This window comes from Mesocricetus auratus, unplaced genomic scaffold (assembly GCF_017639785.1).
Source record: "Mesocricetus auratus isolate SY011 unplaced genomic scaffold, BCM_Maur_2.0 Super-Scaffold_100007, whole genome shotgun sequence".
Classification (NCBI taxonomy): Eukaryota; Metazoa; Chordata; class Mammalia; order Rodentia; family Cricetidae; genus Mesocricetus; species Mesocricetus auratus.
In genome coordinates, this window is record NW_024429191.1 from 96819648 (window position 1) to 96845038 (window position 25391).

General features: G+C 60.1%; 2 protein-coding genes across 11 annotated transcripts in view; one reads left to right on the plus strand and one right to left on the minus strand.

Moving 5' to 3' along the window:
* Nucleotides 1–12364, plus strand: part of Baiap2 (BAR/IMD domain containing adaptor protein 2) — a 67857-nt gene extending 55493 nt beyond the window's left edge. For 2 of the 7 annotated variants that reach the window (XM_005069829.4, XM_040750163.1), the window contains 7 exons: nt 1478–1702; nt 1868–2069; nt 2479–2680; nt 3663–3731; nt 4258–4420; nt 6042–6076; nt 11917–12364. In XM_005069829.4, the coding sequence (XP_005069886.1) occupies nt 1478–1702; nt 1868–2069; nt 2479–2680; nt 3663–3731; nt 4258–4420; nt 6042–6076; nt 11917–11986 (966 nt within the window). In that variant the 3' untranslated portion in view covers nt 11987–12364. Of the gene's footprint in view, nt 1–1477; nt 1703–1867; nt 2070–2478; nt 2681–3662; nt 3732–4257; nt 4421–6041; nt 6077–6580; nt 8127–8562; nt 8612–11916 lie in introns of those variants that run through there. The other 5 variants (XM_021227019.2, XM_021227020.2, XM_013113341.3 and 2 more) reach the window with 5 other exon arrangements.
* A 576-nt stretch (nt 12365–12940) lies between these two features.
* The window catches only part of Aatk (apoptosis associated tyrosine kinase), a 40079-nt gene continuing 27628 nt past the window's right edge, over nt 12941–25391 (minus strand). For all 4 annotated transcript variants that reach the window (XM_040750161.1, XM_005069827.4, XM_005069828.4 and 1 more), the window contains 12 exons: nt 24859–25006; nt 22590–22669; nt 22158–22276; nt 21924–22011; nt 21163–21296; nt 19389–19473; nt 19177–19298; nt 18508–18657; nt 15606–18216; nt 15375–15522; nt 15034–15237; nt 12941–14053 (listed from right to left, as the gene is read on the minus strand). In XM_040750161.1, coding sequence (XP_040606095.1) covers nt 14013–14053; nt 15034–15237; nt 15375–15522; nt 15606–18216; nt 18508–18657; nt 19177–19298; nt 19389–19473; nt 21163–21296; nt 21924–22011; nt 22158–22276; nt 22590–22669; nt 24859–25006 — 3930 coding nt within the window. In that variant the 3' untranslated portion in view covers nt 12941–14012. The remainder of the gene's footprint in view (nt 14054–15033; nt 15238–15374; nt 15523–15605; nt 18217–18507; nt 18658–19176; nt 19299–19388; nt 19474–21162; nt 21297–21923; nt 22012–22157; nt 22277–22589; nt 22670–24858; nt 25007–25391) is intronic.

Genomic DNA, 25391 nt, shown 5'->3' on the forward strand with positions numbered 1-25391 from the left:
GACGTAACCCCCAGGGGTAGGGAATGTTCAGATGATAGACCGTTGCTGGAAACAGTTGGGGTGAGTGGAACCCCGTCACTCACTACACCTGCAGGAGCTAAAGCGGGGTTGGATCGTGTCCCCTGGAACATTCAAGAACGTTCAGAGAGCTTAGATGTGACTAGGCAGCCCAGCCAACCACGAGACGCTGGTCATGTCCCGGTGAGGGAAGGTGGTCTAGAAATTGGCACTATACACACTGACATGTGTCTTCTCACACGTGCACACACATGACCTGCAACCTCTGCTCTGGTCCCCAGGGGCCTTGAGCACCAAGGAAACAAGCCCAGAGGCTGCTTCTTACCTGGGCTGTTCCAGCTGGAAGCAGGTACACAGCCCGGTCAGAATTGCACCGGCGTCCTGGGAGACGTGCTGTCTGTGCCTCCTCCCTTTTGTGTGTGTGTGTGTGTGTGTGTGTGTGTGTGTGTGTGTGTGTCCTCCTCGGCACCCCCACTGTGAAAGTTACTGGTAGTTTAACTGGGTACCCTTGCCCCCAAGGCTCTTTGAGGCTGGCAGAGGCATGTGCGCCCTCTAGTGGGGACCAGACTTTGTGTGCTGGGACTGGAAGGGGAGCTCTAACCCCCTATACGGGCAGCTGGCCTTACTGCTGTGTAAGGCTCTGGACGTGGTTCTTGATGCTGCTCTGCAAGTGTGGCCGTCTCAGATGTAAGGGTTTGACCCTCTGCAGCACCGCAGCCCAGGAAGCCCACTTGTCCTAACGGCTAGCGGGGGCAGGGGCTGTCTCACCTGTACCCAGATGCCAGCCCCAGCTGCACTGCCCATTCAGGCCTTCGAGTATCTTCGAATCACTCTAAAGCAGAATTCGGCGTCACCTCTGTGATCCCTCACCCTCTGTACATCCTGTATGCTCATGGGGTTGGCTGCATCCCACATAGGCCTCCGTGTGCCCCAGAGGCAAGCCACGCTCTTGGACCCTGGAGGTGGACAGGAGTGGCCAGCCCGTCTCCAGACAGGGGCCGCCTTTGCACACGTCTACCCCTGACTGGGCAGTTCTGCCCTGCCTCCAGTCTTCATTCGCCTGGCAGACGGCTCTTTCCTCGATGCTGTGCAGTTTTGCCCACAAAGGAGCTGCCTATCCCAGAGTTTGGCAGTCTACGCTCATCCATTTTTCCCCTCCCCTCCCCAGGAAGCATTGCCAGAACAGGGCCTTCCTTGGTCTGATCTCACACATGGTGCTCTCAGGAACCTAGCACACAAGTGCATGCCAGACCCTTTAGCAAGTGTCCCCTTTTGAGACGCAAAGCCCTACGGGTGGCCTGTCTAGTCTTGAGGGGCCATTGATGAGGAGCGACAACACGGGAGCCAGGCAAGGCCACACACATGCAGGGTGATGGTCCTCAGGGAAACCCCTCTGGGCTGTGTCCCACTGCAGGAACTCATGCTGCTACTCCCTTCCTGTCTGTGTCTTCTACTCTAGGGCAAGGAGTTGCTAGCCCAGAAGCTGCCTGTATGGCAGCAAGCCTGTGCTGACCCCAACAAGATTCCAGACCGTGCTGTCCAGCTGATGCAACAGATAGCCAGTAGCAATGGCTCCATCCTTCCTAGTGCCCTGTCAGCCTCCAAGTCCAACCTGGTCATCTCAGACCCCATTCCTGGAGCCAAACCCTTGCCAGTGCCTCCTGAGCTGGCACCATTTGTGGGGGTGAGTCCTGGGCCCTCAAAAGCTTAGGCGTGTTCCCTTTTGCTTGGGGTGGCGGAATGTTCTCAAAGGGCAAGCCCATTGTGCTGAGCCCAGGCCCCTGTGGTGGGTGCAGGGTTACCCCTTAGCTGGCTCCCAGCGACGCCCTGCCCCTGCCTCTTCCTCCAGCGGATGTCTGCTCAGGAGAATGTACCTGTCATGAATGGCGTCGCAGGCCCGGACAGCGAGGACTACAACCCCTGGGCTGACCGCAAGGCTGCCCAGCCCAAATCCCTGTCTCCTCCGCAGTCTCAAAGCAAGCTGAGCGACTCGTACTCCAACACACTTCCCGTGCGCAAGAGCGTGACCCCGAAGAACAGCTATGCCACCAGTAAGGGCCCGAGGGTGCTTAGGCTGAGAAACCAAGGCTTGTGAGTGCGTGTGCGTGCACGTGGCAGTGGGAGTACGTATGTAGGTATATATGTATGAGCACGTGTTTGTGCATGGAATATATGTCCATATGCCTGTGTGCATGTCTACAAATATCTGTGGACGGTACTGCATGGGTGTGTCACGCATGTGTGAGCATGTAGTGTGTATTAACTGGCAGTGTGGCATGGTGGAATGACACCGGAGCCCTGTCTGCCGCAGACAGGCAGGTTAGAGGGCGGAGGGCGACCTCGGGTGATTGTGGGACAGCCCCTGTGCTTGGCCCGCGACTGCTGTTAATGCCTGTTTCCCGGCTCCGCCCGACCCATCTGGCCCCCTCTCACACGCGCACCCCCCGTTTGCCCTGGCAGCTGAGAACAAGACACTGCCACGTTCAAGCTCCATGGCAGCCGGCCTAGAGCGTAACGGACGCATGAGGGTCAAGGCCATTTTCTCCCACGCGGCCGGTGACAACAGCACTCTGCTGAGCTTCAAGGAGGGCGACCTCATCACGCTGCTAGTGCCCGAGGCCCGTGACGGCTGGCACTACGGGGAGAGCGAGAAGACCAAGATGTGAGCACCCACATGCAGGGAGCACATGGCGGGGGTGGGCGGGGGCGGCACCCTGCTGTGCAGCAAAGTCAGAGGGTCTCCTGACGGGACAAACAAGCACGACGGACACGTAGCCACACACATGTCCTTGCTTTCCCCTCCCCCAGTCTAATCTGGGCAGCAGCCATGGCTGTTACTTCTGTGTCTCCGTGATTGGCTGCTTACTTGGCACAGGACACGATTCTCTGAATGTATACGCGTGGTGTCACACCTGGACATTTTCAAGATGGGGGCCCATGTGTGGCTTCCCTCATATACGTGGCAGAACAGACTTGACCAGCCTGAGACAACCCCCCACCCCTCCCCACCCCACCCCCAAACTCTCCTGTAGGTCTGTACAGCCTTCAGCAATGTCACTAAGTCTTAGGGCCACCCGGCTCAGCCTGAGACACCCACCGCACCCCCCCAACTCTCCTGTAGTTCCCAATCACCTTTAGCAATGTCACCCAAGTCTTGGTGCCACCCAGAGGCAGCCCGCATCCCCAGGAAAGCAGTTGTTTTTGTCCGGGTGTGTCTTTGGCCCAATGTGGCTAAGCAGCTGTGGCCAAATTGAGGCATAAGCAGAGCTTTGCTGTGGCCCAGGGAGGGAGCCTCCATGATGCCTCTGAGGAGTGGGAGGCTGTGTTGCCGCTATCCTAGTGGGTCCCCTGGTCTCGGAGCTGTGGCCGTCATGGTAGTAGGCTGTGTGACAGGTGGTCAGGTCCACGACTCTGTGCTAGGCTAGCTCACCCTTGGGACTGGGTGCAGGTCCAGCACCAGCCACATCGTTGGTGTCCCTGAAACATGAGCACCTTGTCCTTCCACAGAAGGACAAGGACAGCCAGGGAACTGGTAAGGCTTGGGCCCTGACGCTGGTCAACAGGGGCTGCTATACTGCCTACTCATGCGTCTGGAGGCCCGTAGAATGGATTCTGGGCTCTCTCACCTAGGGCCTTTCTTCTAGGCGGGGCTGGTTTCCCTTCTCCTACACTCGGGTCCTGGATAGCGACGGAAGTGACAGGTTGCACATGAGGTAAGCACACTGGCTAGGCAGGGCCCCCGGGCACCAGAGTGGGCAGAGCTTGTAGATCTTTCTCTGCCCTACAGAGCCTCCTCGAAGGCCCTGCTGTGTGTGGGAGGCTACACCTGGGAGCGTGCGGGATACAGCAGGGTCATGAGGTGTTCTGGGAGGTGGGTCCCAAGAGCCCTGGGCATGCTGGGAAGGACAGCAGGCGCCGTGTAGGACAGTGGTTAGTCCGTCATGATCACACGCCACACCTCCACGACCTACCTCCTGTAGCAGGCGGGAGGGTCTGAGTCTTCAACGTCTCCTAGCTTGGAGAATCCCAGCTGTCCTGGGCAGGTGGATGGCTGCCCATCACAGGGTTTGCCAGCAAGCACTCCCTCCTGGTGTATTTATTTATATGTACAGTTCAGGGAGACTGGGCGGGGAGGCCAGAGGGGGAGACAGAGGCATGGGGAAGGAAAGGGTATCTCCAGAGAACACTGGCCTGTGTGTTGGACTGTCTGGCCAGCCACTGAGCCCCTCGTCCCCACAGCCTGCAACAGGGCAAGAGCAGCAGCACGGGCAACCTTCTAGACAAGGACGACCTGGCCATCCCTCCTCCTGACTATGGCACATCCTCCCGGGCCTTCCCCACTCAGACAACTGGGACTTTCAAGCAGAGACCCTACAGTGTGGCCGTTCCTGCCTTCTCTCAGGTGAGCCCTGGGGCCTGGGGCTGAGGTGGATCTGCATGGAAGGCACACGGACTTGGCCAGCAAAACTTACAGGGTTCTCTAAGAGCCTGGAACCTGGTACTGACTGGGTCTCGTGGCTGACAGGCCCGAGGCAGACAAGAGGCTCTGTGGCTTGCGATTTTAGCCACACGCTCTACCAGAGCTGGTATGATCACCACCCTTCTGCCTGGTGTGCTGTGGAAACTTGGGTGTGGCTGGCCTGGGATCATCCTGGACACCCACTACTATCTAGGGGCCAGGGGATTGAAGCTTCAGACTTCCCTGAAAGCTGCAGGGTGCTAGGTGCCCAGCTGGTAGTGGATCCGCTGCTGCCCAGAGCTTCCTAGTCAGTGAAAGGCCACAGATGACTGGTTAAGGCCTCGAGGCCCTGAGAAGGGTTCCTGGCAAACCCGTGTGCAGGTAGTAGCCAGAGCGTCCAAGGTGGGTGGCCCTCTGAGTGTAGGATGGACCTGTGGGGCTGGATAGTGGTCCTCCAAACCTGGGATCCCGTGTGAAGGTTGGTCTGCTCTAGCCTTGAGGACAGAAGGGATAGCAGCTTGTCTATAGCTCTGTCCAGCCCTAGGGCAGCACCTCTACCTGAACACAGGGAAAGAAAGAGCCCACCATTTCCAAGTCTTGGGCCATCTGAGGACCACCATGGTGTCCCAGTGTCTGTTGACAGATGACCCAAGGATGTGCAGTCATTTTGGAGGCATGCGAGATCCTCCTTTTGGCTGTACCCATCCTGCCCTAGAGGGACAGTGATGCTTTGGAGGGACCTCCTCCAGGGGGTCTGCAGTTTAGGCAAATGTGATTGTGACTCGGGGGGCTGGAGTCTGAGGAGGTCTGGATTGTAGATTATAGAAGGTTATGGCCTAGAGCCTTCAGGGCCAGGGCCACGCTGGAGTTAGTGCTCAGAGCATGTAGTAGCAATTGGAGTTACGGACCTTGGACATAGGCCAGCCTCTGGGAGGTGATTGGTTCAAGGCTGGGAAAGCCGAGGATAGTGAGTCCACCACCCCTTAATGCCTTGGGCTAAGCCCACCTGATAGAGGTGGACAGCTGTCTGCAGCTAGCTTTAGTCCATGCCCAAGGTGTCCCCTCCTGGGCAGGGTACCCAGCTCAGAGGCAGCCCAGGCATCTGTGAGGTGAGCTGGCCAGCAGTGGTCCCCTGAAGCATCCTTCTAATCACTCATCTTTCTGTCTGCCAGCTGAGGCCTCTGACCTCTCTTCACCGTCCCCACAGAAACTCTTTCTGGGGGAAGCCCCACTTCGTGGGAGGCATTTACAGTGACGTCATGAAGTGTGATCTGTCCTGTGTGTACAGAATGCACACGTGGTCCAGTCTACCACTGTGTCCCTGTTAATGTGAGAGGCCACCACATCTGTGTCACCATTCGTAACAAAACAGTCTCTGGAGAGGTCCCCAACCACAGTGACCGAAGAAGAGTTAGAGAGCAGTGGGGGAGGAGCCAGCTTTCTGGGAACCCCACCCTAGGCCACAGCCACCTTCATGAAGACTGTGCCAGGGACACATTGTCAGCAAAGGCCTGGGTCTCAGTCCCTGGGGGCCCAACCTGACTGCTCTGTCTCTGCTCCCCAGGGTCTGGATGACTACGGGGCACGGTCTGTGAGCAGGTAAGAGCCTTGAGACTTTGTTGGGACTGTGGGTGGGTGGCCATGGGCTCGGTTAAGGTGACCTCTCTCTTGGGACCTAGAAACTGACTTCTCTTACTTTGGGAACCCAAGGGGCTTGACCCTGAGCCTGCTACCCAGAGTTGGACCCACCCACCCCTCCTGGTTCCTACTCTGCTCTTTTCTAAGTGGAGTGAGCCCGTCCTCCTCCCTGCTGGTTCTTGGTGTCTTGGCCTGCTTCTGTCCATCCCAGCAGGCAGGGCAGGGTCGGGGAGGGTCGTTAGCCCGCCTCTAGGCCTTGCCTCCCGAAAACCAGGTGGGACCGTGCCAAGGGCTGTAACTGCTGCTCCTGGGCACAGTCACAGTCTTGTCCTGGCTTCATCATCCTCCCAGAAGCCAGGTAGCCTGGCTGCTGGCCAGGGCTGCTGCCAGGTGGTGGGTGAGCCCGCCGCCTCCGGCTGACGGTGGGCATGCATCTGGGCAGCTGTCCTGTGCTTTGTTCCACAGTGGCAGTGGCACGCTGGTGTCCACAGTGTGAGGACGCTGACCCCAGGCAGCCGCTCTGAAGAGCTCTTCCCCCGTCTCCACCGTTTCCCTCCTCAGCTCTCGTTGGTTTGTTCCCGGGTTGTTTCTTTCCCACCTGCTCCTGCCTTTTGGTTGGTGATCCCAGACTCTGAAATCCCCCAGGGTCCATGGTGCTGCTCCCTGCGCTCCCCGCGCCCCCCCCCCCCGCTCATGCCCCCAACAGGTGTCCCTAGCCTTGAGCATTAACTGCCAGGTGGGGCCTGCTGGCTGGGTGGCAAAGCAGCGTCCTCACCTGCTGCCCTGTGGTGTTCATGATATACATCCCTTTTCTAAGGCTGGCCACGAGCCAGGTCTACAGTTTGAAGAAAAAGAAAAATCTTTAAAAAAAAGAAAAAGGAAAAAAAATCAGGAAAAAGGACTTTTTTTTTCCTGAAAACAAAAACAGATATGCATGGATTCCGGTGTGCGTACTGTTACTCTGCGTCTGACCCCCCCGGAGTGCTGGCGTCTTCTAGAACAGGAAGGGGCTTAGGGCCCTGGGGGCTCAGGCCCAGGGACCTTGGCCTGCCTCAGGCCCCTTCCAAGGGCTGCACCGAGATAAGGGGCGTACCTGGGCACTCGGGGAGCCTCCTGAGGAAGCTGGCCACTCCTGTGATGGAGGCTACAGCCCCAGCTAGGCCCTGTCCACCCCACAAGGCCAGGCACCGGGCCTGTTTCCTTGGCAGATACTGCTGGGCAGGTGTATGTAGGACGGAGTGCGGCGTCCCTACACAGGGTGGCGTTACCTCATGCAGTGCCCCGGCGGGAGCCGGGGACAAGAGCAGGTGCTGCCCGGCCACATGCGGACATTCCAAAGACCTCGAGACCAACCCCACCCATCCATCCACACACACACTTTTGGGGAATCGTTTCTATAACCAGCCTTTGAGGGAGTCATGGCCCTGTTGCCCCTGGGCTTCAGATGGCCGGGGGGAGAGGTAGGCCCTGGCCCAGCTCCTCCTAAGCACTCTCATCTTTTGTGTGTCTTGGTGACTTTAGAAACAGGCACACTGGACTCAGTGGCTACTGGTTTTGTCTCTTCACACACTGAATTCTGGGCATCGGAGCCCAAGGCCCAGCGGGCTCAGCCCTGCACCTGGCGGGAGCCCTTGGGAAGCCACAGACGCGCCTCTGGTGTGGTTAGCAAAACCCTTCTGCAAGCCTGCCGAGGACTAGGGCGTGGCTGGTCCAGTCTGATGCAGCAGCTCAGACACAGACAGACAGACAGACCCTGTTTTATATTTAAGGAAAACACAGCCAGAACTTGGACCTGTGTAAAGAACTTTCTGTGTTGTTCTAATTTTGCTAAAAGTTTCAATCCAGGGGATTCCATGTGCAATGGATGAATGTAGACACAGAGCAGCAAACTTGTATGAAGATGTAAAGTGCTAAAAAATATTTTTTTCCTTTTTCCTTTCCTTTTTTTTAAGAATCTGAACTGTGCCCTGTACTGCAGTCAACTGTTGGAATAAAGGTTTTATTTATTGCACTGAGTTGGTCTGGTGCCTCCTTCCAGCTCCCTGGCCTGTGTTGGGGCTGTGTGGGTCAGACCCCAGCTCAGTGCACCCCAGCTTTAGTCTCTTTGCTCATTTGCAGACGATTCCAAGACAATCTAGTCTTGCAGACAGAGCCAGCTCAGCTGGCTCCAATGATGACGCCTGGGTGGCTACCACCCTGCCTGGTGAGAGCAGGGTCTAAAAGGGTCGACTCCAGCAAGAGTGGGCACGGCCCGTGCGGGCATGCTCCTCGACCCCCCTTCTCCGCCCAGCAGGCGCAGCTGTGAGCCCACGGACCGACCGACCCACCGTGGGTCTCTTCCTGGCAGCTGCACCTCCCCACGAGCTGTCCATCCTGCCCGGCCCTTCTGCTTCCTTAGACGTGCGTGCTCTAGCTTTACCTAAATAAGCCTTGTGTTTCCCTTACAGTGCTGATGTCGAAGTGGCCAGATTTTGAGCTGCCCCCTGACTAGAGTTAGTAAGTTGCCCTGGTTTTGTGCCCATCCACCTGCATCTGCAGTGGCTATGGCTGGGCCCCCCGGCCCGGGTCAGGAGTATCTCCACAGGAGGGGTCTGCTACCTGGCAGGGCCCGGGGGTCTGCCAAGCTGCCTTGCTCTGAGCATTGGGTCTTGGTTTCGCTGGTTCCCTCCTCCTCGTGGCTCTCCTACCTTCCCTCTGCCTGGAGGCTTGTGGTCTAACTCTGCCCCGTCACCGCCTTCGCTGCCAGAGACGGGGCTGGCCCGGATCTCTTCTCTCCTAACCCTGCTAGGTGCTTGGTCACAATGAAGGGGCGACCTGGGGGAAGCCTCCCCCAGTCGCTCAGCATGTACCTGGGTTCCTCTGGTGTGTGTGGAGGGTTGGTCATGACCCCAGCTGTTGAGTAGCACAGCTGAACCAAGCCTGGGTCTCGGGTCAGGTGGACCTCTGCCATCAGACCTTGCCTCTCTGCCGTCTCATGTGGCTACACTGGCCAGGCTGCTTTTTCCCTGGGTGCCGGAGAAGTGGACCATTGGGGCAGAGAGGAGGGCACTGCTTCACATTGCCCGCCACAGTAGAAGGGGCTTTTATTCCCCTCCCACACCGCAGAGGGGGTGGCATGAGAAGCCAGGGCCTGTGTCCCTTCACGGGAGTGGTCGTTATCTCCCTGAGAGTCACAGTGATGCATCCCAGCCCATGGGCAGCCGGGTCACTCGGGCAGACCCACAGCACCTCACCCTGGTGTTAGCTCTCCCGGGGGCTCTATAATGGGGTTCTGTAGTAGTGATCTGCTGAAGTTTGCCGAGAGGGCGAAATGTCCTTGGCTGACTCTGGGCTGGCCACCTTCTCCCACCCAAGATGTTCTCTGGGAGGCCTGCATCTCCCGCCCAAGCCTGCCAGACCCCCTTCCTCACTGCCCACCGGGTCCCGCTAAGCCAGAGACCCGAGCAAAGGCTCAGGGAGGCTGCACAACCCTTCCTGGGACCAGGTCCCTTGTGTGCACGAGGACTGGGACTCGGGTGTGACGGACATAGGACAGAACAGGTTTGCAGGCCAGCCCGATGCTGCCATGTCACCCCTGAACACTCCCAGCCACGGTCTGCCTAGTCTTCCAGCCACTCAGCTCCAAAGCTCCCGTGGTTGTTGGGGGCGGCCACTCACACATGGCTCACCCTGGATTTAGGACTGTAAGAGGGTTGCTACCACCCTGGCCTTGGTTCTGAGGGTGCCTGTTAGGTAGAAGAAATGGAGGGCCATTCCATAGTTGCTGAGGAAAGTAGTAAAAAATGGAGATGGGGAAGGCAGGCTGTGCTGCTGCAGCGAGTTGAGCCTGTCTAGGTTTCTGGTCATCGCGTTCCGTTGTTCATGGCTGGCCGGCTGCAGAGCTGGGGAGAGAGCTGGTGTCCCACCGTGCCGCCTCAGCCGGATCCATCCTGCATAAGTGCCATCTATCGTTCCTAGACGCCAGGCATGGATGCCTGGTCCTCCTGGTCCGTTGTTGCAGCTTCTGTTGCTGAGTCCTCTCGCCGTTGGTGTTGGTCTCCGCTGGGCACACCGTGTGCTAGCCATGTCCTCTGCAGGTTGATTTTATCAGTATGCGTGAATGTCCTTGAAAGGGAGCACGCCCCTGGATTCTGCTCACTAGAACGTGTACAGAGCAGGACTTGGTGGTGGCTGTGGCATCTGTGGATGGTTCCCTGCTCTAAGTGGCCCAGTGGCTTCGTGGGAGAAGAGAAGAAAGTGTTTGAGAACGGAGAGCCTTTTGGGTGGGGCACTCCGGGTCTGAACTTCCATTCTGGTCCTAGCTGGAGACAGATTCTTTTGCTGGGTTAAGTTTGAGCCAGATGGGCAGGAGCTAAGCATGGTCAGTGAATCCCTGGGCCATTCTGCCCAGGCCTGGTCCCACGATGACCCTGCCCCGGGACCTGGGGCAGCTTGCTCGTTGCTCTGCTCTGTCCCATTCCCTCAAGAGAAAGACATGTCCTCATTCCAAGTCTCCCCAGAGCTGTTGCCTTCGCCGGGCTTGAGAGCCCTTCTGTAGAATGTGGAGTGGGCCAGGGACAGCTAGCCACACCGGAGGCTGCAGCTGGCACCCTCACTCTGATTGGCAGGGTCCCTATCTCACACCTCGAACAGCCACAGTAAGGGGCTGGGGGCCGCAGAGCACAGGAGCCCGGCATGGCAGAGCAGAGAGTGGCCCTTAATCTCTGGCCCTCAGCAGAAGCGAGCGGCCACAGACACCGCAGAACCCCACAGCCGGCAGGCAAGGGGCCTGAGCCTCCTGCACTTAACCTTCTAAAACTTCACAGTCCGGGTGTCTCAGATTTTTAGAAACTCTTCAGGAAAATGTAGGGTGAGGCTCTGCCTATGTAAGTCTTCATGGGGGGACCCTGAATGGAGAGCCTGCTCGCCCACCCTGGGCCTGCCATCAACCCCCAGGCTTCTGAGAACCCACCAGGCACAGAGGTGACCCCATTCCAGGTAACGGATGTAGAGCCAAGCACGCAGTCCTGTGCCTCGCGAGTCCCGTGTCCACGAGCCATCCATCCGTGCTGTCCCTGTGGCGCTGTCCGGCCCCTCCCATCCACCGCCCTGTGCTGTTCCCACCGCAGTGGGCCCTCCAGAGCCCGATGGGGGACTGCGGGGCAGGGCCGGCTGCCGGGAGCGCTGGCCCGGCGCGGCCCATCGGTGCTCCTCTGTTCCATCCCCACTTCCTGTCTTGAGTCTTGTTCGTGCATCAGCTGTGGCCCGAGGGGCACGTGGGTGGGTCAGGCGCCACTCGGGGGAGGTGGCTAGTCCCTCAGCAGAGGGACCTGCCATGCAGCGATGGCGTCCGTCCACCCCCCCCCCCAGCCCGTGGAGTCAGGGCATGTGCGCCTCGTGTCTGTCATGTCTGTGTGTCTATGGTGTGCCCTCCTGCGGCGCCCTGCATGCCCAGGCTGGTTTGTGTGACCTGCTGACCTCTGTGCACGCGGGAGAACCGCCTTGGGCTCAGCCTGGGGGTGGGGACAGCTATAGCAGGGCCTTCCTTCCTTAAAGGGCGTGGTCAGGGCTCATCCACCCCGAGTTGGGAAGGGAACAGCTAGTCCTCACCCTCATGCCCGTTCTGACGCCCAGCGGGGACAATGTAAGGCGGCAGTGGGTTATCGCACTGGGGGCTAACAGGTCTTGAGACAGCACCTGGCTCCAAGAATAGGCCACTGGGGTCTAGTACTAAGGGGGGAGGAGCACTCCCTGGGGTGGCCCGGTGACACAGCCTAACCGGAGCACCTGCCCAAACTGAAACTGCTTTTCCTTCCCCCCAGGAATCCCTTTGCCAACGTCCATCTGAAACCAACAGTGACCAACGACAGATCAGCCCCTCTGCTCAGCTGACGGGCTCATCCGCGTCGCCCGCGTCCCCACCCACGCAACCGAGGGTAAGCTGCTGCGGTGTGCTCCTGTCTGCAGAAGACAGCCTGGCCCACTCCCTGGCAATGTCTCACATCAGCCCAGCCTGGGCTGGGTCCCAGGTGTCCCTGGGGAGGTGTGGCTGCCCGAAGCAAGAGGTCGCTGGCCACGGGTGGTGCCCCCGACAGAGGGGACAGAGCTCGGGACAGGCATCTCCGACTGCGAACCCTTGAACACAGAAGAGGACATTCTGTCAGCTTGTAGCTAGGAGGGAGCCTGTTCCCATGTTGATTTTTTTTTTTTACTTTTAAATTTTTTTTTAAGCTCATACGTGTCTGGTCAATAAACATGTGCCTACCTGTATGCAGCGTGTGATCTGTTAGCCTGGCGGCAGGGCCGGGAATGGTGTGAGGGCACGCCTGTACCTTTGTAAGAGTGATTTTTCGTGAGCACAGCTGTGCTGTGGTGCCTACAGGAAGAGGAGAACCCGGCCCCAGCCCAGCTCCCCGGCTGCTTCCACTTCAGCTAAGATGCAGGGTCTGTGTACAACTTCACCAGATATCATCTGAGTTGGTGACGGGGGTCTAGGGTGCAGAGATCCGGGCAGAGCTCATTTATCAGTTCCCCCAGGAAGAGGCCTGGAGCCTCCTACCCAGCAGGCAGGCACATAGGCTAGTTCCGGGACAGGGCGGGGCGGGAGCATAGGAGTCCACTCCCCTGCCTCCCACTCCACCGCTGCAGGGCCGAGGACGGGCTAGGGTAAGTGGACGGACGGCTGCTCTTCGAGGGCCCCTTCCGTCTGACCTCCGAGAGCTTTCTTGAGGGAAAGGAAAGGGCTGAAGGGGGCTAAAGAGCAGAGGTGACAGCCGGGTTCCCCATCTACCATGCCCCTGAGGGTGTTAGCTGCAGACCCGGAAAGAAAACACTGAGCATACAGGCTGGGTTTTTTTGTTTGTTTTTTTCTTTAGCTTGGTTTCTCTTAAAAAACAAGGAACAAGAAAATCATTGCACCGGCATCCTATCCTCAAACTAAAAACAAAAACAAAACAAAAAACATTGCCCCACCCCCAAAGCGACAATATACTTTACATGTCTTTGGCAACAATAACTTAGAATCACCCCATTTCCATTCACTCCAGCAAGTTACAAAAATATTCCCTGTACAGCCCACCCCAGCCCTGTTTTCTCCCAGCCCTGCCTGCAGGCAGGGGCCCACAGCGGCCGTAGGGTACACTCTGTTCTCCTCTTGGTAGGGTATGGGGCAGGGCCCTGCTCTGCGAGGGAGTGCTGCCCACACTGCCCTAGGGAGGGCAACTCTGGGCAGTCCGGCTGCAGCCTGGAAGCCTCCGTGATATGCAGCAGGACCTAGGCCAGAACCATCCAGACAGACCCCGTGGAGAAGGGAAGCCAGCCACAGACTCTGACATAAGGGCTTGAAGCCCAGGGGTCCGACCTTGCTCAGAGCAAACCTAGACCCAGGTCAGAAAGGTGCGGAGAACCCAAAAGGGACCTGCAGGCTTAAAGCCACCTCGAAACCTGGCCAAGTGTCCCTTGAACACGAGGCAGAGTGTAGCCAACGGCGTGCAGGCCCTTGGACTGCATAGCCCTGGCCTGAGGCCAGTTCACCACCAACAGCCATATAGGAAGTGTGGCTGCGGGGCGGGGGTGGGGGGGGCGTCTACCCAGCAGTGGGGAGCCACCCAGGGTCAGGGGGTCCCTTCTTGAGTGTGTATGTATATGCTTACAGACACTCACAGGCCCTGGGGCTGCAGGTCTGACCAGAGGCTAGCAGCAAACCCCAGTGTCCACCCAGGACACAGTCTGCCATCAGGACAGCACATCCGGGGCTAGATCCAGGCCTCCCATCCACCTGCTTCTCCAGGACACTGCGGGGGGGGGGGGTCGACGGGTCCCCGCTCATTCGTTCCCGGACACCATCCTTGCTGCCGCCTGGGTAGGATGGCAGGGTCTCCAGTGACGCCAGCCTCCGAAGGGTGGAACTACCTGGGTCTCAAGCCTCTGTGAATCGGTCCCCAGCACTTGCCGCTGGGCCTGGTAAAGGGGGGTGTTACGTGTGAGCATTGTGGAGAGAGAGCCAGATGCCAGGTTCTCACACACCCAAACCCACCCACCCCCTACAACCGCCTGGCCCACCAACGGGCCTGTTCAAGGTGGTAGAACCTGGTAGGTTGGGGGTGGGGTGGGGGGAGGTAGGCCCATTTCTCTTCCCCGTGTCAGCCGGACCCAGAGCTGGCAGTGCTTAGCACATGTCTGGAACACATGGGAACTGAGGTCCAAACGAAGGAGGCGTGGTCATGGCCAACGTGGTCATCTCCCTGTGCCAGGGATGAGGATGACCACAGCCAGGGCAACTGGGGAAGAGGTGTGGGGGAGGGGACAGGGAGACAGGGGTTGTCAAGCAGTGGGTGGGCTATGGGAGGGGAACCTGGCAGAGAGGACCCTACCCTGGTGCAGGCAGGGGAGGGGGCTCATGACAGGATGGGCTCCGGTACCACCGCTTGGGCAAGTCCCCACAGGGACACCTAGCAAGAACCTCAGGTGGTGGCACGCCAGTAGATGGCGGTAGGAGTAGAGACCGCCATGCTGGGAATGTTCTATTGAGTTGCAGGAAACCAGGGCGGGGCTGGGGAAGAGCCTGCGGTAAGGGGCAGACTGGGCAGAGGGTGGGCGGGTCAGGAGGCAGCCGGTCAAGTGTACCTGGACACGGCCTATGCCCAGAGGCCAGGAGCCAAATGCTGTTAAGAGGACAATGTCAGGGGCTGGAGAGGTGGCTGAGGGGTTAAGAGGACTGGCTGCTCTTCCAGAGGCCCCGGGTTCAATTCCCAGCCCCCACATGGTGACTCACACCTGTTACTCCTGTTCCAGTTTATGCACATAAAATAGAGTTAAATAATTTTTTTAAAGAAGAGGACAATGTCCAGCAGACCAAGAGCACCTAGGTCCCCCCCACCCCGCTGACACCCACTCACAATGTCCCTCTTCTCCACCTCAGCCCCGCCCACCACACTCACCTCCCACCGACGGGGACTCCGAGTCCGATACATGAGTGATGGAGAATCGGGAGGCGGGTGTGGGAGACACGGTGAATCGTGACAAGGGCGCGGCTGGCGCGGCGGTGGGCGTGGCCAGGACAGGGTCTGCAGGGTCCAGTGCGGTCGCCAGAGCAGCCTTGCTGGGCACCAGCGGGAAGTTACCATCCCACTCGAACCTACTGCCTACGAGTCGGGTCGCCGTGTGAGTCACTGGCCCTATGGCATCTCCCAGCCCCCACTTCAGGTGACGTCACATTCACAACCCAGCCCTCCCGTGACAGTGACGTCACGATCTGCCCCCCCCCCAACACCTGGCTCACCTTGTTCAGGAACAGAGCTGTCGGGCAAGTGGTCAGCCCGCCGCGGCAGGCCAGGGGCGCTGGGTGAGCCGGGGCTGCCCTCCAGGAACGTGGGGAGGGATTCCTTCGTGCTGGGGAAGGGCTCCCCAGTCTCTCGGGTGGGGCTCTCCTGGAGGGGCAGAGCGCTGTGTGACTCGGGCTGCCCACCCCCCTCCCAGCCCCTGTGCGTACATGCACACAGCAGCAGCCCACCTGGTCGAAGAGGTAGACCGTGACATCATCAAAGAAGGACACAGCCTTCTTCTTGCGCTCCAGGTCCTCGCAGAAGGCCTCGGACAGAAGGCTGGGCATCTTCAGCAAGCTGCGCAGATTTCGGGCACTCTGGCTCTCAGCCACCACCACGGGCACCGCTGGTGGCTCCTCCTCACTGTCCTCGCTGGGCTCCTGGACGCTGTAGCATCGAAGCTCCTCGTCAGACTCGTCGCTGTCCTCACTGTCCTCTTCGTCCAATGGCTGGCCCTCTAAAGCCCCAGGGTGGCCAGGCAGGGCCAGGCAGAGCGGGGATCTGGGTGCCGAAGGGCTTCCCGTCTGCCCGAGCTGTGCTGGCACTGACAGCTGTCCTGGGGGGCCCCGGGGCTCCGTGCCATCGCCTTCTGAGCTCAGTGGGACTGGGGTCAGCAGGAAACATTTGGAATGACTAAGGCCGGGCACAGGCTGCACCTGGACGGGGCCTTGAGTCGAAAGAGACTCTGGCTTGGGGCCACCTGGCAAGGGCTCCTCTGTCTGCTGTGGTGGGGACAACGCCTCCCCGGGGCTGGTGTCTGGGGCCTCCCTGGATACCTCAGGCCCGGGAAAATCCTGCACAGACGGATGCCCTGAACCAGGTGGGCTCTTCAGGTCCTTCTCCTCTTGGGAGGCCTGGACCCCACCGCACTTCTCAGGGCCAAAGGTGGGTTCAGACTCAGCGTCCAGGTCCGAGAAGTAGGCAGAGTCACGATAGGGGTTTTTCTTGCTGAGGCCGCCAAGGGAGACAGACAGCAAAGTCTCGGGCCCCGGGCTCTCACCCTCTGAGGCTAGCTCCCCGAAGGCCTCAGGCTCGTTTGACTCATGGGCCTCTTTGAGCACAAACTCTGGGGACTCATAGTTCTCCGTTTCATAGCCACTGTCCACAGCACGGGGCTGCCCAGCAGGGGGACCAGCAGCCGAGGGGCTCAAGACCTCACAGCCTCCGTCACTGGCTGAGGACGGGATGTCCAGGGAGTCCAGGGAGTCGGGGGTCTCGACCTGCTTCTGCAGACAGCGTACGGCTGGTACTGCGCCTGGCTTCTCAGTGTGAGGGCCGTCACTGGACAGGTCGGTGAAGACCCCAGACGTAGCCTCAGTGGTGTCCTCATCCTCACTGCTGGGAGCCTCTTGCCCCAGAGAGCCGCTGCAGCTGTCCAGAGCGAGGGCCGGCTTAGGGGCGGTGACCCAGCTGCCAGCAGCAGGTGTGGGAGAGGCAGGCAGGATGTCGGGGGCGCTTGCCTCCTCCGAGGGAAGCGAGGCTCCTTCGTGCGATGGGGAGGGGACGGAAGGAAGGGATAGCTGGGATGCAGGAGAGCCCTCAGCCTCCCGGGCGAGTTTGGGCTCCACCTGGGGGTTGTCACCCCCACCTACAGCCACCTCCGTCCAGGGGCGTGTGGCCAGGCAGGCGGCAGGTGCCAGGCCTTTGGCAGGGCACAGAGGGAGGAGGCTGAAGCAGCGGCTTCGCCCCTGACCCGGGGAGGCTGCTACCAGCCCAGGCAGAAATTCTCTGGGATCCTCCTGGGACAGTGGGTGGCCCAGCTCGGGGGAGGCCCGTGGGGTCTGCTCTAGGCTGGAGCAGTCGTCCCTGTAGCTGTCTGTGAAGCTGCTCACATAGCCAGGGTCCCAGGATTCTGGGTCTCGGCTGCCACTGTTATTGTTGGCTGACACGTTAGAGCCCCAGTGTCCACACCGAGCTGCCCTCCCCGCCTTCCCCTCCTCCCGCTCCTCGTCACTGGGGGACGGCTGGGCCTCAGGACTCCCAGGGGGAGATGCTCCCAACGGGTCGTCGAAGAAAGGTGGGCAGAAGGTAGCCACGCCCCAGTCTATGTCTTCAGCCGGTAACATCGGGGTCCCCGGAGAGGGCGAGCGTGAAGGGCAGGGTGGCTCTCGCCTCCTGCGTGAGTGGCGGTCGCAGGGGCCCCACGGGCCCCCGGTGGGGGGCGGGTGGCCCAGCAGCGGCTCCATGACTAGAGAAGTGGTGGCGCTGTCCTCTGAGTTGTCGTCTTGGTCCGTCACGGCTTCGGGGCTGGGAGCGCAGCCCGCACAGTCGGGATCATGGCCAGCGGCAGGCACTGCCCCCTCTAGGCGGATGAAGTACTCGCTACCCACCGAGGGGCTGTGGGCGCTGAGCACCGGCACCACACCCGGCGGCGAGCCGTCAGGCGCACACAGCTCCTGCAGGCGTGCGGCGGCGTCGGGGCTAGACACGCCCCCCGGAGGTGGGAACGCCTCCGCGGCGGCGCCGCAGCCCGCCTCCCACTTGTATTCGAAGTTGAGTCCGCGGCTCGTCTCGGTTACCGTCAGCACGTCGTCGCTGTCCACGTGAAAGCCGTCACTGGTGAACTGTTCCAGCAGTGGGAAAGACGAGGCCGCAGTGAGCTCAGCAGCAACGGCCGGGCCAGCGGGACCCGACCCCAGGCCTGCGCTGCCACCGGGCCGCAGGGAGCGCCAGCGCCGCTCGAACTCCTCCTCCAACTCCGTGGTGCCCTTGGCACACAGGTAGGACAGCAGCAGGTGAACCTCTTCAGCCGTGGGCCTCTGCTCTGGCTGCAGCCAGCAGAATTGCATCACCTCGTACCTGCCGGGAGGCCCTCATGGGTGGCCCTGGCCTCACTCAGAGGCACGCTAGCCAGGGGTACAACCTGCCCTCCAGGGACAGTCAGGTACCCCATGCTCAGGGTACTTTGGGGGCAGTTAAGGCTATCTCCCAAGGCAGACCCAGTAGCCTGGGAGGGGCCCCGGGGTGGGGTATTTCCCTGGGACACCCCCCCCCCCGTGCCTGTTCAGGATGCGGGGCCCCAGCCGCTGTGTAGAGGTGGACCAAGCAGCCCCAAGCTGTGGAGTCCAGCCCCCTGGGCGGGGTCCTCACCAGCGATCAGACAGAATCAGCTGCAGCTGGGGCTTCGGCAGCTTAAGCTGCTGCTCTCGGACGGCGTAAGCCAGCACCTGCCGGTCCGAGTGCTGGGGGTAGGGCTGCGCACCCAACTCGAAGAGCTCCCAGATGGTCACACCCAGGGACCTGCAAGGGGGCAGCCACAGCAGGCATGGCTGAGCGCAGCTGCACGGTGTCCCCTGAACACCTGCCTCTCCGGGACTGGAGCTCATTACGCCGCAGCTGCCCCTCTCCTGGGGTACAGGTGCAAGCCAAGGCCCTGTACCCCATGAGGACGCACGGCCTAGAACAGTCGAGCATGGTGGGCGTCTAACCTACATGTGCACTTTGGCCCAGTGTCGGCGTCACCCGGTCCCGTCCTGAAGACCCCATACCCTCGACGGCCCAGGCAGTCCCTCTACCAGTGCAGGGACCACGAGTTGCAACTAGTTAGCCCATGGAGTGATCTCAGAAGGCCACACGGTGGCAGGCATGAGCACACTGTCCCCGGGCGCCAGCCTGCACCCCAGTCAGAGAAGGGAAGTGGGGGATGTTGGAGCAGGGGGCAGAGCTGAGAGTCAGCACCCCACTTCAGGGCACCTGACTGCCATGGCACCTGAGCAGGCGGCAGCCCAAGGCTCCCGCGGCAGCCAGGCTGGCACTCACCACACGTTGCTGGCCTTGGTCTGATCTACCACCAGGAGGTTGCCGTGCACCTCGTCCACCAGCTCTGGCGCAATCCAGCGCAGCGGCACCCACAGCTGGTCAGCCGTCACGAGGTAGTCTTCCTGCAGCACCCAGGGACAGGATGGGAGTTAACTCCAGTCAGTGGCCGCCCCCCCCCTCACGGCATACAGGCACCGCCTGCCCTCACTCACCCTGTATTTGCAATGCGACAGGCCATAGTCGCCAACCTTCACCGTCAGGTCAGCCGTTAGCAGGCAGTTCCTCAGGGCCAGGTCACTGCAAGGCGGTAGGCAGTGTCAGCAAAGCGTGCCAGCCTGGGTGATCCTTTAACCCACAGCTGGGTGATCTGGTTCCCTGGGCATAGCCAGGGAGGCAGGCAGGAAGGGGAGGGGTCTGAGGGGCCACCTGCCTGTGTTCAAGCCCTGGCTCCACACCCTGGCTATTCTGGAAGGCTCGTGTCAGCGGCACTTGGGACACGGCCGCTCACGTGAAGATAAGGCTAGAAGATGCTGAAGGACCCCCCACGCCCTCCACCCCGGCAAGGAGCTTCCTGACCAACACTAGAACCCCAACCTCTTCTACCCTTTCCCTGACCTGCCCACCAGTCCCAATGCCATAGAGCAAGGGTCTGTGCATCTGAAGTCCCCTTCAAGAACCATCACCCGAGCCCTCGGGTTAGAATGCACGAGGGACCCGAGGCATCGAGTGTGGCCGAGAGCCCTGCCAGCAGTCAGAGCCCCCCGTTCTAGAGTGTGGGTCTGCCCCGCTACACAGGGCTGTGGCTCAGGTCTAGAGCAGGGTGGACCACAAAAGCACCACCCAGGACTTCTCCAATTCAGCGGCAAGCCTGGGATGCTCTGGCTCTTATCCTGTTGCTTGGCGAAGGACAAGAGAGTGGTATGGGACACGCCTGCGTCTGCCATGCTGCTGCTATGCACAGGGTCTCTGGGTGAAGATGGGGCCATCCTGGCCTGCCTCAACCCCCAGGAAGACTATACCAGGGGACAGCCGCGGGGCGGGGTGGCCTGGGTCCGTGCCTACGATGGGGCAGCTGGGGCTAGGCGGCAGGCAGGACAGGAGGCTGGCAGCTGCCCTCTTCAACAAAATCACTGATGCTGGAGTCACCTGTGCCATCACTCAGCACCAGGATGTTGTTGGGGAGGACGGCCTGTGCAGCGTCGGGGCTGGCAGGGTCACTCGTCCATCGCCACTTCTTCCAGAATGTTCCCCCCGGCTCATGGGAGGCTGGGCATCCTGGCCAGAGGCAGGGCAGAGCCACCCCTCCCACTGTAGGCACAGCCTAGCCACTCCCTTTACGGCATAAGAGGGAAAACAGGCTGGGCTGAGTGTGGGACCTAAGTGTGGCTGAATCCTAGAGTACAGTGTGGGCTTCTTCACTTCGTTGTCCACAAGGTGAGTTCCAAACTTCAGTCTCTGCAGTTCTTTTGGGTTTTTTGTTTGTTTGTTTGTTTTTGAGACAGGGTTTCCCCGAATTGTTTTGGAGCCTGTCCTGGAACTAGCTCTTGTAGGCCAGGCTGGCCTGGAACTCACAGAGATCTGCCTGCCTCTGCCTCCCGAGTGCTGGGATTAGAGGCATGCGCCACCAACGCCCGGCTCTTTGCAGTTTTTATTCCTTTATTCTGAGGCACGGTCTTTTCTACATAGCCCCGGCTGTTCTGAAGCACACTCTGTAGACCAAGCTGGACTTGAACTCACAGACACCTGCCTGCCTCTGCCTCCGGAGTGCTGGGATTAAAGATACGAGTCGCCACACCCAGCTAGTCTCCACGATTTTAAGAGTTAAGAAATTCCTTGCAAAGTGGCTACTGCATGCTGTGTGTAGATGAACTCAGTTCACGAGACCCCAAAAGCGGGAGCCCTGTGTAGCTTTCTCGCACAGAGGCATTCTGTCTGAGGGTCATGGCTCTGGGGGGCCGGGGCCTGTGTCCTGTCACTACCCCTCACCTGTGCACGTAGTTGTGACGATGCAGATGCAGGACCCCGCATGCCACCTCACACGCCATGCGCTGCAAGGTCAGGGGGTCAGGCGCCATGGACTCTGTCACCCGACAGCTCCGCAGATAGCCTTTGAGGTCCCCCTGCAGAGAGAGCACACAGCAGCCTGCTAGCTGTAGCTGGCGGTGCCCTGCAAACCCACCCCGAGCGAGAGAACCCGGATCTGGTGGCCTGAGGTGCTCACAGCGGTTTCAGCAAAGCCTGTGTGCCCCGAGGCTGCCACGGTGGCCCCGATACAGAACCCTCAGCTCTTAGCGTCAGAGCTGTGCAGCAGCAGGTAAAGGGACCCGAGGCAACCAGAAGACCCAGGACTCAGGCTCTGCCCCAGGAGCTGTGTGAGCCCAGCCGCTGGCCCTCATGCTGAACCGCCCAAGCTCCCACAGTGTGGCTCGCCCTCTCTGAGCAGGCCTCCTCTAAGAGCACAGGGCGGGGGACTACTAGGACTCCGCTTTAGGGACGCTGAGGGGTCCCAAGAGGCAGAGGAGGGGCTGGAGAGATGGCTCAGAGGTTAAGAGCACTGACTGCTCTTCCAGGGGTCTTGAGTTCAATTCCCAGCAACCACATGGTGGCTCACAACCATCTACAATTCAATCTAGTGTATATGTAATAAATATATCTTTAAAAAAAAAAAGAGGCAGAGGAGACCCGCTCCCCGCCCCCCACGCCACTTCCCTTCAGGACAGCTGGTTAGAACCGGAAAGCCAGCTTACCAGAGGACAGAACTCCATAACCAGCAGGTATGGGGTCACCTCAGCACACTGGGCCAGGCACTGAAGCAGGTTGCTGTGCTGCAGGGCCCTGGAAAGAGCCCACGCATCTGAGTTGGAGGGCAGGAGGGGGCGTAGCCCAGGCCCCAGTGCAGCCCACCCCTTACCGCAACCACCAGGTGTGCGCGCCGCGCCCCGCCCCGCCGTGCTGGCCCCGCCCCCACCACCCCAGCGCACCTGTAGGGCTGCGCCTCCTCCAAGAACTGCATCTGCTCCTGCACGCTGGCGCTGGCCTTCAGCTCCTTCACCACCACCTGCGTGCCGCTGACGCCAGAGTGCACCTCCCCCAAGACCACCTGCCAGATGCGACCGACCGAGCATCCATCACCCGGGCCCTTTCCAGTCTCCGTGGGAAAGGCCATCTGGCCCCTAGTGCCTCGGGTGTTCGAGCAGCCAGCGGCCCGCCAAAGGCCTCTGGCTGGGACGCTCGGCCCAAGTCATCCGAGGGCTCCCACTCCTCTCTCGCCGGGGTCCACAGTGAGGAAGGGACGCTCGGGTGCCCGGGACAGTCAGGGGTGTGTATGGGAAAGAGCCCTTCCCAGGGGACCCCCCCCCAGGAGAAGCAAGCCCACACGCCTTGCTATTCCGGCCATCCTGAGGCGTGCTTACCTTCCCAAACCAGCCGTGGCCAATCTCCTTTAGGTACAGGAGGCTGTGCCGGCCCAGGTCCGTGGACTTGAGAAGCTGCACTGCATTAGGATACGAGACTCAGGAACTACCTGGCCGCTGCTGCCTCTCCATCTTCCTCACCAGGCTCTCCAGGGCCCAGGGAGCTACCCCAAGTCCCCCAGCCAGGGAGGCTCCGCTAACGTGGAGGCCACGTTTGAGGGCTGCCATCAAAGGACAGTGCCTCTCAGGCTGCGGGGTGACTGCTGTGAGCAGAGGCACGGGTCCCAACCTGCATCCAGGCATATCTCTGAGCGAGCCTGAGGAAGGGTCCTCAGAGCCGCAGGGATAAACCAAGCCCAGGCAGCAGAGTCTGGGAGGCTGCTTTGGGTGAGGCAAGAAGCTGATGCTGAGGTCTGGGAAGACACCAGAGCGACCCACCCCCCACCCCTGCCACAGGCTGGCATTCAAACACCCATCACACCAAAGGCGCCTTTGTTGGGGGCTGCTTGGCACAGCCCTGTACGGGACACACTGGGCCCTTTCTCCCTGTAGGCCAGGCTGAGTGAGGTCAGTGGAGGAGAAGGGTCGTTGTGGGCAGAGAGGACAGCGCCAGGGCTCATTGCTCCCACTCATGTCCCCTCAGATTCCCTGAATTCTGCTCCCACACTGATAGCCCTGAAGGCCAGAGTTAGAGCTGTTTGGGAGAGCCCAAGGGGAAGGGGGCCAGCCCTCAGGGACTAATAGACTCAGGGAATGTCGGCTTGGTGCCCAATTCATGGGCGAGTTTAACCGGGTCCTGTGTCCTAGGACTCAGGCCCTGAACTCCAGACTGTCTGGATGCCTGTCTTCCGCCCTGGGGCTCTCTAGGACCTGTTATCTCAGAGCAGGTTCAGGGTTCCGGACAATGGATACCGGGGCAACCCCAGGAGGAGGAGAATGTTTGTGCGTTAGGAGCTACAGGCAGGGCGAAGGCTCAGACGGGCTAGACCATCCTTACTCCGAATTTCTCCCAACTTGAAAGAAGTTGCCCCCCCAAAAAAACAGCTGAACAACGGAGAAAACATGACCTCTGCCCTCTCCTGGGTCCCTGTCCACCCTTATCTCTCTGTCCTAGGAGTGGGGGCGGGCTAGGATCTGTGGGGTGTCAGCTATTATATCCTTGTCCCTGGACGGACAGGCGCAGGTGCAGCCCAGCATGGCAATGCTTCCAGTCAGCCTCAGGCTCCACACTCAAGCCTCGAAGTGTCTACAGTTAGGTGACGCCCAAGGCCTCTGGGAAGGCCCAGGCCCCTTGTGAGGTGCTAGGGGTAGCTACAGGCCTCTGACCCAGTGGATAAATGTGTTCATGACATGGACTTCCACGCCTGGATCATGCCTGACTTTTGAGCTCTCCACCATGAAGGACCACGGAAGCATGCCTGCAGCGTTGGGCCAGGCTGGAGGCTGGAGGGTCTACCTAAGTCTCCATTGGCTCAAACAGGCACTAAGATTCCCCCAGCCCCTGATGGAGGCTGGGCCCTTGGCTGGAAGGGTTGTGTTGAGAGCCTGGTGGGGCTGGCCCAGGGTTGAGACCTTGGGGCCAGCAGCACCCGCAGCTGCCTGACCCCCCCCCACTCAATATCCCTGGAGCCATCAGATGGACACTGAGGGTCAGCCCCTGGCTGAAACTTCCAGGCTAGAGAGGCTGCTATAGAGGCAGCCATAGTGCCACGCGACCGCCTTGACCAGGCCAGAGCTGGGGTTCTAAGACTCAGCCATTAACCCGTCTAGAGTCCGTGGGAGCAGGGAACTAGCCTAGGGGGAAAGATTCTGGGAGGGCAGAGCAGTCACAGGAGCCCTGCCTACTCTTGCCCCCAGGTGGGACCAGACCCCTCCTGTTGCTCACACTCCCTTTGCTGTGTGGGCAGGCACAAGGCCGCAGGAGTCTAGGGGTTAGTATCCTGGAAACAGCAGAGAAGGGCAAATAATCCTAGAACCAGGGCATTGGGCCACCTGCCCCCAGGTACTGTCCCTTGGATGGGGAAGTGACAGGTTCAAGGCTACTCTTAAGCCTGCTGACAGCTGGCTCCCCAGAACAGAAGGGGGTTCATGCACCTTCCAACCCAACCCATCCTGAGATGCATCCAAGGAGGACTTGGCCCACCCCCCACCGTATACGCCCCTGTGTCCCTGTCCCCGACTGCATCCACATCCAGAACCAAATTCGCAGGCTTCCACAGCCTACTGACCCCGAGGCACAACAGAGGGAGAGAGAGACGGGTCCACTTACCTGAGCGTCCCGGCTGCTTGGCCATGGGCAAGGAGACCTCAGTGAGGGGCAGGACATACACATCGGGGCCGTTCTGCGCAGCTGCGGCCGGGGAGCCCTCCTCCGAGAAGTCAGCCACATACCCATCCCCCTCTGCATTCTCAAACTCCTGCAGGTTGGGCCAGCACAGGTGGGCGATCAGGCACCACAGAGGGTCAGGGGGAGACATGGGGGATGCACAAGGCCCACTTCCCAGAGTTCCACTGGGCTTACACAGAGCTAGACGTGTAACCCTGTTGGGTGGCCTCTACACACCTGTTCATAGTCCCTAACGCTTCTGGGATGCCATTCCAGGAGGGCCAAAAGCCTCAGCCTCACTGGGGCAGTCAACTCAGGCTGAGTCCTGCCTGGGGAACGGCTAGAGACAGGGTTCAAGGCACAGGAACAGAGCAAACCCCATCCAGTGGTCCCCACCTGGCTTGGAGTAGACTCATAGTCAGGGGCTCCGTTGCTCAGCCCTGGGAAAGTAACTAGGTGGCCCCTAGCTAGACAGG